At 38.9% G+C, this 17,736-nt stretch overlaps 2 protein-coding genes and 2 pseudogenes across 2 annotated transcripts; 3 read left to right on the forward strand and 1 right to left on the reverse strand.

Moving 5' to 3' along the window:
* The first annotated feature begins 260 nt into the window (after positions 1-260).
* LOC148742118 (fibroblast growth factor receptor-like 1) lies at positions 261-11,297 on the forward strand. Its single transcript, XM_088751458.1, has 7 exons — positions 261-1,070; positions 2,027-2,234; positions 2,933-3,232; positions 3,729-4,103; positions 4,525-4,617; positions 8,420-8,574; positions 9,621-11,297. The coding sequence occupies exons 2-7, from the start codon at positions 2,162-2,164 to the stop codon at positions 9,903-9,905; spliced, it is 1,281 nt and encodes a 426-aa protein (XP_088607584.1). The 5' UTR covers positions 261-1,070; positions 2,027-2,161; the 3' UTR covers positions 9,906-11,297.
* LOC148742119 (zinc finger protein 862-like) lies at positions 5,937-8,057 on the forward strand (annotated as a pseudogene).
* On the forward strand, positions 6,660-8,057 carry LOC148742120 (zinc finger protein 862-like). Its single transcript, XM_088751457.1, has one exon. The coding sequence runs from the start codon at positions 6,759-6,761 to the stop codon at positions 7,635-7,637; it is 879 nt and encodes a 292-aa protein (XP_088607583.1). The 5' UTR covers positions 6,660-6,758; the 3' UTR covers positions 7,638-8,057.
* Positions 11,298-11,618: 321 nt separating the features above from the next.
* Positions 11,619-16,430, reverse strand: LOC148742121 (uncharacterized; annotated as a pseudogene).
* Between the last annotated feature and the right edge of the window lie 1,306 nt (positions 16,431-17,736).

Here is a 17,736-nt window from a genome sequence, read left to right on the forward strand (position 1 = left end):
GGTTTAATTAATGTTATAGTGTTAATGAATTAGGATTTAAATAATAGGAACCATCACTAGGTGTAAGATACATGACATGAGAGGTCCCAGAGAGTAAACAAGTTGCATGCATACTGAGGTTGTGATACATTGTGTAACTGTAGTTTAGGTAGTGATTATTAAAGTTCGGTCGGCCGTTTTAACTAAGGACTGGCGTCACTTTTCTGCAGTAAGACACAACACCCCCCCCCCCCCCTCCCCTCAATAAAAAACGTACCCTCCCTAAGTCTGTCGCATTCGTTTGCGTTTGTCGGGCGTTTTTGTTTGGATGAACGAAAATACTTAAAATTGTAAGCGTTTCAAATTGAAAACACAGTAGCGTGAAAATGAAAACAACATAAAAACGTCAATACGGTTAAAAATATTTTTCTTCGCTTGTTTTGAAACGAGAACGTTGTTGGGTCCAAAGCCGCTAAAGATGACTTGTCACGTGACAAACTCACTTAGCCCGGTTACTTTTTCCGGCAGGGCGCCAAATTCACCTTTTTTGAGGAGATAATGGTTATTGTGTCTGGTGTCAAACCCTTGCCTTTATCTGTTTCTGTTACATAATGAAAGCACTATCTTTTGCACTTACAGTTGTTTTTCTGAACATAGAGATGATAAGGCCGCCATGTGGTGTCAACAGTTTTGTCTCTACGTACTTCATGTTCAGAGAGAGCCGGCTGTTGGTCTGGTGTCATTTGGACTTCTTACAGTCACTTGTTTACTTGAAAAAAAAAAAAAACAGTGTATTTTTAAAGGCATTTAAATGTACCTTGGTCTTTGTCTGCAGCACTCCCTCCAGCTGCAATCTTCAGTAATTGTTTTGAAATCTTAATTGAGGGGATTTTCTGCATGTCTTGTCGATTGAAGCAAAGCTGCCGGTATTCATCGCTGTGGGAGCCTTGCTCTGTAATATATTTATTTTGGAAGTACCTTCACCCCTGCTTGGCCGTCGGTATGATTCTGTCATTTGCAAGTCAATTTTTACTTCAATGGTCGACATATATTGCTGGTGAAAGAGAGCTGTATCTTCGTTACGCTCAAAGGTAAATATTAATGCTAATTGTTGCGTGAAAGTCTAGTTGTACTATATGGAAGCTTTACTTTACCTTCGCTTTCATCTGCAGTGTTTATATCATGTGCTAAATTTTACGATGTTATGTAGAAACATAATAAGTCTTTCGTCGATTTTTCATCGGTGCAAATTTCATATTTTGCACATGTTTACACGCCAGACAAATCCTATCGAGCAATGCGAAACAAATCTCTTGCACTGAGTGCAATGATATAAATCTCTGTAATACCACAAATTTCTATACCCATTGTCTTATTGTTTTTGGTAAAATTGTATTCAAACTTTTGCATTGTAAATTTCTTTTGAAGCATTTTGATCAACTGTTTTCAGAGATGAGATGAGTAGTTCATACTCGTCCAATTTTTTTTCAGTCGTGAGTTTTAATTGGCAGGTGATCGCCAATTATAAATATTTAAACGTTTTAAAAAAAATCCAATCCTGTCATTATTATTCCAAGGTATAGAGTAAGTTTTGATAGATTAATCGGTCTGGCAAAGTAAACAGAAAAATAAATTTAAAGTAGATCAATAAAAAAAATAAAAAATGAAACAGAGCCAAAAAAGGAGAAGATTGATCGAGGGAGCTTAAGTTCAAGCAAAGCATAAAGGCTAAGATGGAAGGGCTGCTTATGTGTGCAAGATTCTTTGTAAATTTTCTTCCAAACATTCCCAACATACTTTTATAGGCTAGAAACACAAGATAATCTCAAGATAAAGTCTTGTGAACGTGGTTAAATATAATTATTTTGCTCATCCAATCATTTATCAGGAATTTTTGTAAATATTATTATCTTTCACTTTTCAAAAGAGATCTCAAACCTGGGGTGGATAGTGAGTTGTACTTTTCCTTCTATATGTGGTAGTGGTCACAATGAGGCATTGAGCATTTCCATGTAAACACCTTGTTCACTTAATTTTTTTCCTGCAGATTATCACAAACTGGTTGCTGGTTTGATATCAACATATTTCAGCTTATGATTTGCATTTCGAACCCTGTAGACTGGGTGTCTAGAGACTTCATCTCCAAAAACTATATTGGAAAACAGTCATTTTTACAGAAGAGATGCTCGTTTTAAGAATTATTTATGCTTCAATTTTCATTACATTCAACTGGGCCAACAATAGTGGAGTGTCAGGTAAAAATGCAAAATTCACATATTTATTCATTTATAAAGAACATTATAAAGTGCCTTCAATCAATATCAAAATTAGTTGACACATCATGTTTGAAAAATTGTATTTATGTGAAAAATAAAAGTCCTGGGAGATGGGGGGAAAAATAGTTGTCTTAATGAGGACAAAAGAGATAAAATTGAAGTAATAGGGGGTTGAAAAGATCAATGTGTCAGCAATTTTGTCACCAATTGTTGGTAACAGAAATTTGCACATGATTCAACTATTCACAAAGTGGGTAACAGTCTTGAATGCAAATATTACTGCTGGTTATCAGCATTCAGTTTGAGTGCATATAGAAAATGTCAACTGAGTAGTGACCGACTCTTAGTCAACATGTTCACCAATAGTATTGGTTGATAATTGGTCAACAAATGCCCAAAGTACACATGATCCATAATGACTTAGAAAAATGTTGAGCTTGGAGCTCTGATAAACTTCATAGTACAAACATAGAACATTTCCCCTTGAATAAAAATTTATCCAAAAAAAACAATAATTGGTGATCTAATGAGTTTTCCTAACAAATGATTATTAATTGATGATTATGTAACAATAATTGGTGATCTAATGAGTTTTCCTTACATTATTAATTGATAATTATGTAACCTGTCTTAATTGCTATTGCACTGCTTTTAAACAAAAACTTTTATTTCCTTAGATCCCTCAGCTCCACACTTCATCAATGACTCAATGTGTCATACTAAGACTATGTATGCCAAGGTTGGAGATGATGTTGAACTTGATTGTTCATCAGATGGCAATCCACACCCAGATATACTTTGGTACAAATACAATATTCCCCTTTTGGAGGTGACCTATCGCAAATTAGAGGACACTTTTAAAAAGACTTGGAAGTTGTTTTTAAGTGACCTATTGCTGGCAGATGCTGGAAAATATTCTTGCCTTGTGAACAATTCCTTGGGGTTAATTAACAGGACATTTATACTACACATTTCTGGTGAGTTAGAGTATAATAGAGTATAAAGTTATAGTGGCTGTCTTTGCAGGTTTGATGTTTTCTTGTTTATCAATTTTTTGTGTGTCCTTTGGCAAGATGTCTCATTTTTGCAGAGTTTCTGTTCAGCCAAGCTGTAAGGGGGAAATGGGAGCCAGATTTACAGTACAATAATTATATGAAAAGCAATTGATAAATCCTTACTGATCTTGTGTAGTCTTTCATTGTGAGAAATTATTTCAAAATTGTAACAGCCTGTGAATTCCACTGATTTCTTTTCTTTTTTTTTTTTCCTTTTTTTTTTTGAAGGGGGTGGGGGGAGGGGTTCCAGAAGTGCTATACATGGCCCAGCTACTCCAGGTGCAGGCAAATTATTCTTTTCCCAGTTTTCTTTGATTTATAGTATTGAATTCAAGTCCTTAGTCCTCCTACCAATAACACCATACTGATACCGCACTTGATAGCATTATCAACATTTTGTATCATATTTCCTTTAAAGAAACTTCAAATGGCAAACCCATTATTCTCAAGCCACTACTGGCGAACAACACGGCAGTGCTAGGAGGTGAAGCTAGATTTGTTTGTCAAGTGACTAGCGACTCAGTAGCGTATGTCAGATGGTACTTCAAGAGACATCATGCTAAAAGGAATACTTCTGACAATAAAACAACAGCAGTAATTGAGGTGACCAGAGTTGCATCAGCTAGAATTTTGACTTCTGTGGGCCCAAATGGATTAAATGATGACCTTTTCAAAGTGACTGCAGAGGTTTTGGTTCAGAATGTATCATTTTCCGATGAAGGCGAATATATTTGTGAGGCATTCAATCAACATGGTAGAGTGAAGTGGAGTGCATTCTTGATAGCTGTCAAAGGTAAATTTTGTATATTTTATTTTGTCCTTAGAGAAGTGTGGTCGGTAACAGTGGTTAAGGTTTTGACAAATTAAGAAGGTCTTGAGTCTCGTGATGTCTCGAAACGTCAGCCACTATCCCCATTGACACACAGGCTATCAAGAGTATATGAAACCAGTGAAACATGTACATACGTGGGTCATTGGTTCTAAGATATGACATTTTAGAATAGGATTTCGTCGAGAGGCAGATTCCAGCCTTTTTGCATTAGGTAATTGCCAAACACTTCAAGTATTACATGTCATGACAAAAAGCTCGATTGGCCAAACCCCAATAGGTTAAAGACTTTTCTATACTTTTTCCTTTTACCTGCGCGATGGACAAGGCTGAGGAAATGAAACCGCCCCTAAGCTAGCCTAAATTTTTTTGGTTACTCTTGAAGGTCCTACCCCATCAGCTCCAGATCTAGAGAGCAGATATGAGGCTTTGTTTGAACGCACTCAGGAGTTGCCCGTTGCTGTCTTTGTAGCTGTACCTAATAATAATAATAATAAAATCTTTATTACTGTGTCAATGTATTTAGCTCATAGAGCTAATTGGGGACACCTACTTTTACTAAATTAATAAAAAAAACTATGTACAGTATCATAATAAGTAACAATACAACCGATAGACTATGCATTAAAATTTTAAAATATTTAGAAATATCAACAGTGTTCAAAAAAAAAAAAAAAAAAAAAAAAATCACGTGCTGCAAAGATTGCAGCAATTGCCACTGTCTTCCACTAGGCTGACCAGGTCAACTCTACGGATTCTAGTTTTAAAGATACTAAGGCTTGGTAGTTCACGCATACCATTTTCTAATTTGGACCAAATATATGGTCCTTGATACCTTAGTGTGTGTTTACCATAGCGTATAGTGTTAAATCGTGGTATTTCAAAGTCACTATTCCTAAGGTTATAACGGGTACCCTTTCGAGTAAATATCTCAGATATGTAGCTGGGTACTAGATCGTTCTTTACTTTATACATTAGTGTTGCTATGTCCTGTAAGCGTCTATTATGAAGCGTAGGTAACTTAGCACGCTTAAGAAGTTCCTCATATGTCTCTGTTGTTGTTTTGAAGACCGCACGCAGGGCTCGCTCTTGGATGCGTTCGATTTTGCGCCCATCTGAAGATTTACAAAAGTTCCAGACTAAATGACAGTATGTTAAATGTGGCATTATAGCTGTTTTATACAGTATGAGCTTAGCTTGGCATGGTATTAGGTTACGCAAGCGCATGAGGACTGCTACTTTCTGGCTGGCTTTAGTGCATATTTCGCTAATGTGTTGTGTAAAGTTAAGGTTCTTGTCTATATTTACTCCTAATAGCTTGATTTCTTCAGTTTTCCTGATCACGTCATTGGCGATGGTGAGAACGCTGCCCTTCTTATCTGCATCTATGTTTCTTGGGTTAATCGTAAGAGACTGAAACTTATCTGGATTTGCCAAGAGGAAGTTGTCCCTATACCATATCAGTGCTTGTTGACCCTGAGTCACTAGAGTAGATTCGACTTCTTCATAGGTTTTTCCTGTCACATATAATTGGTGGTCATCAGCATAGAGCGTAAGGTTTGAGTCAGGGATATGAAATGCCATATCATTTTGGAACATGTTCCAGAGGAGAGGGCCAAATCAGTGCTCGAAACTAACGGTCGTTCACTCGTCAAAAACGAGTAAAATGTACCATTGGACGAGTGAGAATTACGATTACTCTTACCTTTGGACGAGTAGGCAGTTTCTTGTTTTTATCTGCTTTGTATTTTACGAATTTTAAGTCAATAAAAACATCCATTAAATGTGTGATTTGTCTTTATTTACGAACGTGCAAAGGGGCATGCCGTGACGCCATTTTGAAAATGGAGAGGAACTGGTTCGAGCAAAGACTTCCTAGCATGCGCAGTAGATAGCAGCATGGCGGGAAATTGATTCGCATCATGGGATTGGCCGCTCGCCGTTGTTTTTCTTTGCTTGGCTATTTCAGAGGAACAGAGCAAAATACAAAGCAAAGTACAAGCAAAGATAAAGAAGCTTCAACAACAACAGACTGTGAAGATTCTGAGCCAAAAGCTAAAAAAGCCAAAAAGGAAAGGGCTTTTAAGGAAGCATGGAGAAAGGAATTTGCGTGGTTGATGTACGATGATGAGTCAGGGAAAATGTTCTGCCAATATTGCCTACATTTTCCAAACAGCAAAAACAAGCAGTCTTCGTTTTGTTGCGGGAGTCAAAATTTTCAGCTGGACGGGCTAAGATCTCATGAAAGATTTGTGTTCTCTTCAAACTAAAAATGGACTTGTGTTAGGACAAACATATAGAAATGATCATGGATGTAAAGAATTTTGTAAGCATATATCCCAGGTCATGAAAGAAGAACAAGCAGCTATTATTAAGAATGCACGATTTCTGTCTGTATTGGCGGATGGAAGCACAGATTTTAGTGTGACTGAGGAGGAAATTGTTTATGTGAGATGTGCAGATGCTATGGAGGTCAATGTGGGAAAACCTACAAAGGCTGATGGGACCAGATGAGTACCACACTTTTTACGAGCAATTGAAGTGTTAGTTGGGAAAAACTACAAGGTGATAGTTGCACACTTTGCTCATACAGCAGAAGCAAATGATTCATCTGCTGAGATGCAAGGAAGAGCGAAAAATGTCTACAAAAAACTGACTAGCTACAGATTTTTACAGTACTTGCATTTGTTGTGGGATATTGCTTTTGAAATATCCAAAGTCTCCCTTGTCTTCCAGAGAAATGAAGTTGCAGTATCAGATGTGAAACATGAACTAGACAGGGTTGACCTTGCCCTGCATAACATGGCCAGACGTGGAGGTAGGCATTTGCAGTCATTCCAAGAAAAAGTTGGTGATGGAGAAGTATTTCAGGATGTGAATCTCAAGAGAGCAGAGAATGATACAGAAACATTTGCTAGAAACAGGGAAAATATTCTCAGTGATTCAAGGAGATTTGTGCAGCAAAGGTTTGAGAGTTTCTGCTCTCCTGTTCTGAAAGCAGCAGCTGTGATTACAGATCACAATTCATGGCCAAGAACAAGGGATCAGCTAGGAATGTATGGTGAGGAGGATGTTGTGGTCCTGGCCAATCACTACAGAGATGTGCTGAACAGAAATGACTTTGATATTGATGAGGCAAAAGACGAATGGCTATCCTTGAAACTACATGCCTTGAATACCAGGGCCATGGAAACCCTGACAAAGCAAGTCTTCTGGAACCAAATATACAAAGTAAACCATGCACAGTTCTCACATGTGCTTATGCTCGTGGAGATAAGCTTTACCATGGCTGTTTCAACCTCTTGTTGTGAAAGGGGTTTTTCTTGTATGTCAAGACTTAAGACTGAATACAGAAATTCCCTTGACGTGTCCACAGTCGACCACTTAATGAACATTTGTCTGAATGGTCCCAGTCCAGAAGAATTTGTTGCTGAGAAAGCCATTATTCACTGGGTGCAAGAATCACAGAGGGCTCGCCGACCTAACTTCTTGGATTAAAGTTTAAGGGACAGTGACAGATGAAAACACCTCACAATGTTGATTTTCTAGTTATCCTTTATTTCAAAACTATTTATATTACTGTGGATAGATAAGATATCATGGTACTGACAATTTCAGGTCCATCATTTTCCTTGGAAGATAGATGTAACTGCGTATTCTTCTGAGTGAATGATTCAAAACAATATATGGGACTAGTTAGATTCCTTCCAGGACTACTGAAAATTTCCTACTACTTGTCCCGGGAAAACCATTTCAAAAAGTTAGTTTCGAGCACTGCAAATGACGATCCCTGAGGACAACCACGTTCCATAATTCTCCATTCACTCGTGTGGCCATTTATTTTTACTCTGTTTAGCCTGCTATCAAAAAATGATCTAATCAGTTCAAGTGAACTGCTATTAAAACCGTAGGCATCCAGCTTTTTTAGAGTGAGTGAATAGCTTAACGAGTCAAATGCTTTACTCATGTCAGCAGATAATATTGTTACCAGCTCTTTTCTGTCCACTGCAGACCTCCAGTCTTCAATCAACATCAGCAGGGTTGTCTCACAGCTGTGTTGTTTTCTATAAGCTGTCATCCTGTGGTACAGAGCAGGGTCATAATGTCTGGTCACTTGTTTCCTTAGTAAATGTTCAAAAGTCTTGTCCACACATATAAGTGAAGTGATTGGACGATAGTTCGATTTGTCTTGTCTGTCTCCCTTTTTAAATACAGGGGTCCATTCGCCTTTCTTCCATTCAGATGGCCACTCGCCTAAGTCAATGCAGTTATTGTAAAGTCTGTAGCCATCTTGGTTATTTTGACAGCCTTGTTTATTAGAGCACTCGAGCGGGCTAAGCAAAGATATAGTGAGGGACAGGTCAAGAGGACGGACGTAAATAGAAACGCTGGTGTAGCAAGTAAACCTTGCAACCAAAAGAAAACGGCGAGTCAGGTAACAACATTTCTTTGTTAGCATCGATAAAGTATGACGTGTACGTGAATGTATTTCACAACTCCGTTTTCTCTCGAAGAATAGTCGAGTAGCTCTGTCAAAACGCGGTGTTTCCCTTTTCAGCCGGAAAAGGTAGTTTATACTGATACGAAACGACGGTGTGATGCCGCTACAAAGTTTCCTTGTACTATCTACTCTGCGGAGCCTAAAACGTGAAGCTTTTGAAGTGTACGTTGGTTTCAAACAGGAATTTACCATCTCGAAAGGCTCACTTTTGCGTTTGGGGTATTATGTGGATTGGTTCGGATCAGTTTGTTTGTGGATATTATTAATGGATTGGTTCGGATCAGTTCGGATGGTTTAACTCGAGTTCTTGTTGTTGTTCCACAATGAATTAGCAATGTCAGAGGAAAGATCCGAACATGATCAAGGGCAACCGGGTGGACAAAATGCGATGTTTGTTTTTTCTCTTGCACAAGGTGAAGTTGCTCTTTTGCGAATTCTTACTAAACTACCCCTACAGGTTTCTTTCCTGCAGTCAGAAATTATTTTACTGGCCTTTCCCGAATCTCTTTTCCATCTTAATACAAATAAAAAAAGGCTGATAGTTTCTAAAGAAACTGTTTGGGGCTGCGTCGGTGGGGGTAACGAAATAATTTGAATATATCAAAAAAGTTGGAATGGTAAATTGGCCACCGTTACGATTATAAAAGCTGACGTTTCGAGCGTTAGCCCTTCGTCGGAGCGCTAACGAAGGGCTAACGACGACGGATTTTTCGACCCAAGGTTGCTCTTTACCGCAGTCTAAGACTTAAATGCCAACCTGTAGAAATTAAATAAATGTGAGTGTAATTGTTCTTTTGGGCTTAACTCTTAATCAGGGATCAACCTTCATTAACTCCAGACATTTTTATGAGATAAACATGTACTAAATAAATGGAAAGGTGTTTGTTAATAACAGTTCGAGTTAACTCCAAAAAAAAACAACAGTGTAAACGAGTTTCAGGACACTCTCGATAATCTAAATATTTTTACTCATTTTCTAGAAAACGGTAAAAGAAATTATCGTAACTGCGCCTCGTCAAACTCCAATTTACGCTCAAAAACCCAACGAAGTTAAAACTGGTCAGCAAATTACCCAGTTACCCAAAGATGTCACGAGCCTTGCGGCATGCTCTCAACGACCTGTGTCCTCTCAAGCCAGTGATGCAAGCAGTGAGCGATGCAGTGAGCGATGCAGTGAGGCGCTGGAACTTGAGTGGGAAGGGATTGAATTGGTCTTGGAGGAGGGATTTAAAATGATTAAATTGTGCAAAGAGGAAGAAGTGTAAACACTTGTGATTCATGTGGGAGAGAATCAAGCGAGAAAAAGGAAACGTGCAACAGTTGTATCAGATCGCGGGCAGTTGTTGTCTTTATTAGTTGATTTTTATGAGTATCTGTGGTGTGCTCTAAGAATGGCACCTTCTCTCAAAAATTGAATTATTTTGAAACCAGTACAACTTGAAAGTTTTTTTCTAGTAATTGGGTTATACCCAGATGCGAAACGTGTTGTGCCATATATAGTATCCCAAAATTCATGTCAGTCTTCCGTAGTTTTGCAAGTTTACAAGATTGTGCTGCCGGTTGCGTTCTCAATCAGTAGATATCCATGAGTATCTGTGGTGTACTCTAAGGAAAGCACTTTCTCTCAAAATTTGAAATTATTCTAAAGCCAGTATATATCTTGAAAGTTTTCTACTAGTAATTGGGGTACACCCAAATGTGAAACGTGTAGCTGAAGTATCCCAGATTCAATATGTTCCGTATTTTTGCAAATTGCGGGACAGGTCTGAAAGGACATTCCACGAAGAACAAATTACTGATCAAATGGAGAATGCTACTTTATAAAATAATGAATATTTAACTTAGCATGCCAATGCAGTTGTACAAATCTTTTTAGCGTCCTGAGACCAGTAGAAATTGATAATTGTTTATTAGTTATCGTTAAAACACCGGCTTTAATTTTCGGCTTGCGATCTTCCTCTAGCGCCGGGAAAGTACTAAATTGATAGTAATGATGATAATAATAATAATAATAAATTCTTTCTATATGTAAATGTAATCGTATGGATCACAAATCATGAAAGAGCTAAGTTGTGACCCCTTCAGGATTGACTTATCCTCTGAAACGCATGTGTTACGTACGCGAGTGGACACCTGGGAAAATGCCTTCAACAGCGGGACCAGGGAAGAGAGAAGATAGCGTGTTTTATGTCTGTAACTGCATGGCCAGCGATATTACATCAAGTCTTTGCTATCTGAGCATTCGCGTGTGGTTGTTAACTTGGGGTATTTAATTTTGGTTGGGGTCAAAATGGCAGCTTTTTTTTATGGAAGCCTATGACCTTCAGAGGAGATGGTGGAAAATTACAAGCTTGGAGGAACAGCTGATACGCAAGGACAAAATTATGAACCAATTTTTACCCCGTTGAGTCGGTTATCTTATAAATGATTTTTCGCAGTACGTGGCCTAACAACTTGTCGTTAAATACATTTATTTAGTAGGTTGTTTAATTTTCACTGTTCTCTGATAAAAACTGTCACGGAAAAATAAGATTCTCCCTTTCCTCCCAAAACAGGAGAACCAGATCGCGTTGCGCATTAAACTTAAAACAAGGATCTTTATCGATTTATGATATTCGAAAAATGACAAAGTCGAAATAAAGAGTCTAGAAATACTGGTAATTTCTGTACGCTCAGACTGAACTTAAAATGAGAGAAGATCACCTTAAACTTATCCCCGTTGCTCGTGTTTGTATCCACCCTATTCCGTTTTCTCTTGCCTCTATGGAAATTTAACTTTGTCGCCAATTTATTTGATATACCAGGCCTCGTGGTCTTCCCATGAGCCGCCATACTGGATATATTTACAAGAATATTGTATTTACGAGAATTGTTGTGTGCTAGGAGTTTCTGTAGACCCAACAGACCGAGAAACCTCCCAGATTCGAGTCTACAACTTGAAATAAAAGTTAAGCAGTGCTTGTCTCAAAATAGGACTTTTATTTAAACCAAATAGACGTTTGTCCTGTGTTACCATTACTTGTTGCTTTGTACCAACCGTAATCTGTGTACTGAGGGAATCAGGCTCGTAATTGGTTCGGGTGCATGAGCTACAAGAGCCTGAGCTGGATCCCGAACCGGAGTGTACACTTGGGAAAAAGGGGCCCTTATAAAAGCCTGTGTGTTTTGTTTTCTTGTCGTGAAAACCATCCCCACTGGGATAAGAGGAGCTCCGTGACACCCCCAAGGCCTCCCCAAAGGCATGTCTAATGTACGTTCCCCTCTCGCCTTTCAACGCTTCAACAATGAAATCTTGGACATGCATACGACCCCATTGTCCGCTGTTATAGCGGTTATGATTTGCAAAGCTTATGGTGTAAGGATTATTTGTTATGTTGATGCGGTAGACATATGGATACTGATCAATACCGCCAGTGACCGGGTTGCTTCCGGCAGCCATGATCAAAGAACGAGCATTATTAGCCATTTTTACAGCGCTGTGGGGCAGATTGATCAAACCATTTTTGGAGTTGCGTTGTGTGGGAAGCCAGGCGTAACCACAAGGGTTATTCATATTGGGTATGGCCTTACTTAGGGATTTGATGACGTCGAGTAAACGTAACCAGAACTAGCTAACATCCATGCTCCGCCCACGAAAGTCATGTCACAGTAGGTTTGAGCTGGCGCTGTTTCACCAGGGGGCTGGATCCAGTACATTCTGCTCCCCAGGCTATCGCCGGCGTCAAGAATTGCTTGTGCGTTTGCTGCTGGGTTTTCTTTGATTCCCAGCCTTTTTCTCGCGCATTGAGCACCAGAATGGGTGAAAGGACATTTACATTGGTTTTCACCGATGCATGAACCACCATTTTGGCATGGCTTTCCTGTACACTTACCTTCAAGGGAAAACGATATTTTTGAAATTTTGCAATTGTGAATGGTTCAGTCAAGAGAAAAGAACTGATATGAAAAAAAAAAAAAAATTACGTCCTTTCTTCCTTAATCTCTTCGAAAAATTCTATTTACATTTTGATGAAGTAATACTGGTTAGTTTTTTTTTTTATATCTCAAACTGAATGTAAAACAAAACTCGCTCTTGTGACAAAAAACCCCGGTGTATTCTGATGGGCATGCGCACCAAGTAACAAAGAGTCCAGCACACTTGCCTCCATTGCGGCAATACGAATCTTTGCAGACTGAAAATTTAAAGGGTTAAATATCTTTATTTATGCAAGAACGTAACGGTGAGTTTCTCACTATATTACGAGTTGTTGAGGAAAGACTGGAAGCAATTAATTTTGAAATTTTATATCTTTTCGATACGAAGAAAAACTAGTAATTATATATGTATTTTTTTGAAGAACGACACTTGAGCTATGCGAGGTTTTAGCGAGAAGCAACTTGACAATACTAAGTCATAACCAGTCATGTACAACTAGCCTCTAAACTTGTTTAACTGAACATCGCTAACCATTAAGTGTTGAATTTTATGAGAAAATATCGCACCATTGTTACAAATCTATTCAGGTTTACAGTCAACTCTCTCCTAACGGACACCTCTATAAGACGAACAGCTGGTGCTGGTCCCGGCCGTTCCTTAGTCATTTTACTATAACCAAACTCTCTGAAAGACGGACACCTCTATTGAACGGACAACGGACGCTTTGAAATCTTCAACGGACACTTGTGAGGTGCTGAATGTGACCGCAAATTGCGATGTAGGGAAGAAAACTTCTTAAATTACCAAGTACCCGAGACTCCTTTTTAACACCAGACGTTAAATTGACAGCTCTTATCTTGTCGGCGGAATACGTACAGTACAAGTTAAAATTAAATCAGTCATTGTCTCATTGAAAAAATGAATTGAAGATGACAACCGAATGGTATTGTAATCTAAAACAGTTATTTTCGTGCTTTCTTTGCTGAACTACAGCTTTCCCCACTGTGATTCCCTTGCTGCTTCCTACAGAAGCTCTTAGACTGGTTGACGACCTAAAGGAATTCGCTTCAACAACGCTGCAAGATGAAATCCTCGTATCAAAATTAAGCAGCGTTGGTCAGCGCTTTGAGGATTTCCAACTCTTACATCTGAAACAATCCACAATCACAGATTTCTTTTCTTCCTAAGTCCATGCCCCGACCAAAGCCATGGCTTTCACCAATACATCTCGGAGCCTGGAACAGGCTACGAAAGACAGTGCAGAATGTACTGTTCACTGTTTGCACTCTAGTTAACCCATTAACTATTGATTGTAATACGACAAGAGATTCAATTTTACAAATATGTTTTTGTTCCAGTTTGTAGGTTTCGTTCAAGCAAATAACTTAAACAAAGTTTAAACAGACGCGTATTCACTGTGCACAGGTTCAGCATGGTATTATCTTAAAATTTCTGGGGTCATGTTACGTCGACTCTCTATATGCCGGACACCTCTCTAAGACGGACAGCCGAGGCCGGTCCCGATGGTGTCCGTCTTAGAGAGAGTTGACTGTAAACTTAAATTTAGGTTTAAAGAACTTCATACCTTGGCATTCCTTTCCACTACAGTGCTTTATCAAGGAAGCCTTCTTTTCTTCGCACTTTGTAACTGTGGTATTGAGGTCACAGTTAATCATCTTGGAGAAACGTGTGCAGCTCTCTACTGCCCTCTCCATTTTGTCATAACAAGCAAGGCAAGATGCTAAAATAAAGAAAGCAAATGAAATAGCAAGAAAGTTCGTGTGTATGTAATGTTTGCATTTCTTAGGCGAAGCAGTGAGTGGTAGTTTCTCTTTCGAAAGTTTTGAGATGGAGAAAGTGAGAGAATTACAAGTGAATTGCACTATAAAGCGATATTAATAGCTGTTACTCTCAAGCACATAATTATTCAGGTCTGGATCTTAGGAATTTACGGAATATGGCTTAAAAGGAAATATATGTGAACGTCAAAAACGAAATTCTTCTACAAGACCACTAAGACATTTTTGGAAACCAACTTCTCGATCGTATGTCTTAGAAAATATCTTAATAGGTAATGGACACTTCGAACAGTATGAACTTAAGCCTACGAACGTCTGCTTTATTCGAATTATGACAACCTTTAAAGATCCGCCATACGATCACTAAAGCTTGGTTCACATATGATCGCAGGCGATCGCACTCGATCGCCAGCGATCGTCTGCGACTATATGTGAACAGCTCTGCGATCATGTGCGATCCAGTGCGATCGCGATCGCAGGAATAGAACCATATTCTATTCGTGCGATCAGTTGCGATCGTCTGCGATCGAGTGCGGTCATATGTGAACAAAGTTCTGCGATTGGAATGTGTCCAATAATGCTATGTGGCATGATACCATGACAACCAGTTGTTTATCAACTTTTACACGTGCGTGTGTTTTGACAAGATGGAAGGTGAAATTGACGCGGAACAGTTTACGGAAGAAATTAGAAAATACGATTGTTTGTTCATTCGCTTTAGAAAAGAAGCAACGTTTCTTCTTTGATCTGGCAGCGATTCTCCGTTTAAGTAAAGACAACAGAAGGAGAATGTTAACACCTATTAAAAGTTTAGCGTCCTTTGGTTGACTGGAGTTACATTGTATTGCCGCTGAACGGTAAATCATGGAATCGGTTGTCACAGATCGCTGCGATCGGTTACGATCATATGTGAGCATGCGATTCGCGATCTTCGGTTGAGTGGTTTCAGCGATCGTGCGATCGCCTGCGATTTTATATGTGAACCAGGCTTTATAGACTTATGTAAAGTATATAAGAAATATTGCTGACGTCACCGACGTCGTTAACGGGGCTTACCCTTAGCGCAGTTATGGAACAAATGCTTTTCAGCTTTTCTTCATATTCGTCGCAGATCTTTTTGACGTCAATTGTGAACTGTGAGCCATTTGAATCCAGTCGGCATTTTCCCACCAACACAGTTGCTTCTTTCAGTTATGCAAACTTCGAAAGTCTTGTACTAAATTTTATGAACAGACCAGACAAGACAAAATACACAAGAAGACAAGAAGAAAATAAATAAACTTAAGAGAGATGCTAGAAAAATTTATAAATGTGCAACTGAATTTGGTAACAGATCTCCGTATAGTAGCCGATAAGAAATTAACATAAAAATCAAAAATTTGAATTAAAAGCGTTACCCATGGATCTCACAAAACCTAGATCATCTCTGAGCGTTACAGCGTGATTACTAAAAACGATTTTAAACCTAATTTCACCGATTTTTTCCCCCATGAGTTTTACAGAAGAACAGCAGAGGTAAAGCAACTCATAAACAAATCAGATCCCACAATACAATATGATAAATTTACTTGTTCGTGAATTGTTCGTCTAAATGTGTTATGTATGGTGAATTTGGAGGCCGATTGATCGAGTGTTTTTTTAGCACACTGCAGAGGGAAATTGATTCACGGTAAGCTAGACTTAAGTTCCTTATCGCACTTATGTGAAGAATGTTTATATACAGTCAGCTGTTTTCTTCTAAGAGAATGGATTGGTTCGTAACCTACCTCTTGGCAGTTTTCCTTGACGGTGCTCAGTGGCACTTCTGATCGAACGAGAACAGACAATGCAGAACAGACGCTCACACTGAGCAAAGTGTAGATCGTTAACACGGAAAGTCTTCGCAATGAGTTTAGTCTCTTTGAAAGTTATCACCACCCTAGAACTGCAGTTGAGCGCAAAGAGAAGCGAGGGGTCGTTACCGTTCGGTATACTTTTCAAAGCCGTACCTCAAACCTCGTTCTGTCTTGTTTTTGACCTTTTGCCTCATTAAATGAACTTCCTGTTTTGCGTAGAGTCACCTTTCTTTCCACCATTGTTTTAAACTCTTTTTTGCAAAAGAAAGCTTGGCATATCAATTCCGTCCACGCTCCTTTAAATCGTGATGTTGGCGGCTTACTCGTCGGAAAAAACGACAGCTAATTAGTGAGCATATAAAAGGGCCTCATGTTGCAACGATCAGATCACCTTTGATGAAGGCACTAGATAGGAGTGTCGAAATGTTGGGTCAATGTATTGTAATTTCGGTTACATTCATTAAATCTTTAAACCAGAGTAGCATCAAACCATGTCTGACTCTCTTGGTACATTTTCTGGAAGAGGAAACTGATATCGTTTGTTGACGCGGTAGCTGATGTCAGCGAAGGTCAAATTCCTTTTTTCACTCTTGTTGGGATTGCGCAAAAATTGCTTAGAGTGAAACGCATTTGCAGTTTTTGTAAGTCAGCTCGAGAAAGGCCTCCCGGAGCATTGAAAAGTGTTTTGATTTGTGATACAATAGGTTTTTTTATTTGCTTGGCCGTTCATACGCAGTGTAGCTGTAGTTTTAGTCACTTAATGCGCCATCCGTAGTACAAGTCGCTTAGTATGTAATCCTTTATTGAATAAATGGAAAACATTTGCCAAGATCAATAGGAACTCAATCTATCGACTGGCAGTTGATCGATGTAGATAGCAATAGGAAGTTGTTTGTCTGCTGGTGACTTGGCAATTTCCAAATTCTAATTTGAAACGAAACGCGGCTAAAACTGCTATCATTAACTGGGTGACTTGCTCTGTCCAACGACACCAAACGACCTCTGTTCTCTTAAGTCAGTCACGTAACCCTCAGTAGGGGACGCAATATGGCGATGGAACTTATATGCATCACTGAAGGAATTGAACTGGTTATGAAATAATTAAACTGTGTAAGCAAGAAGAAGTCTTTCGACAAGTGGTTCATGTGGGAGAGAGAGTGAAGAGAGAAAGAGGAAAAATGCCGGAGTCATTTGTAGGGGGTGAACTCTCTGATTGTTCACAAAGGAGGTTTTTTTTATTTCTGAAGTAAACCCAAGAATATAAAAATTTGCAAAACTTTGTTGTAGTCAGTTGTGTAAATATCCCCCAAATTCCGTGTGTTTCGTGGTGCTACAAGTTCCGGTTGTGATAAGCGAAACAGGAGGGACACTTAACGCGTGACGTAAGTTCCTGTAATTCAGGCAGTTTTAAGTTCAAGGAAATGATTAAGAAAACCATGAAAGTGTACGAAATAAGAAGAAGAATTTCAAATGTACATACAGGCGGGTGTAGCGTTTTTTTGCCCTCAAGCTTAAACAAATTGATCAATGTAAACCTGTGCTGGTG

Source organism: Stylophora pistillata, chromosome 1 (genome assembly GCF_964205215.1).
Source record: "Stylophora pistillata chromosome 1, jaStyPist1.2, whole genome shotgun sequence".
Lineage (NCBI taxonomy): Eukaryota > Metazoa > Cnidaria > Anthozoa > Scleractinia > Pocilloporidae > Stylophora > Stylophora pistillata.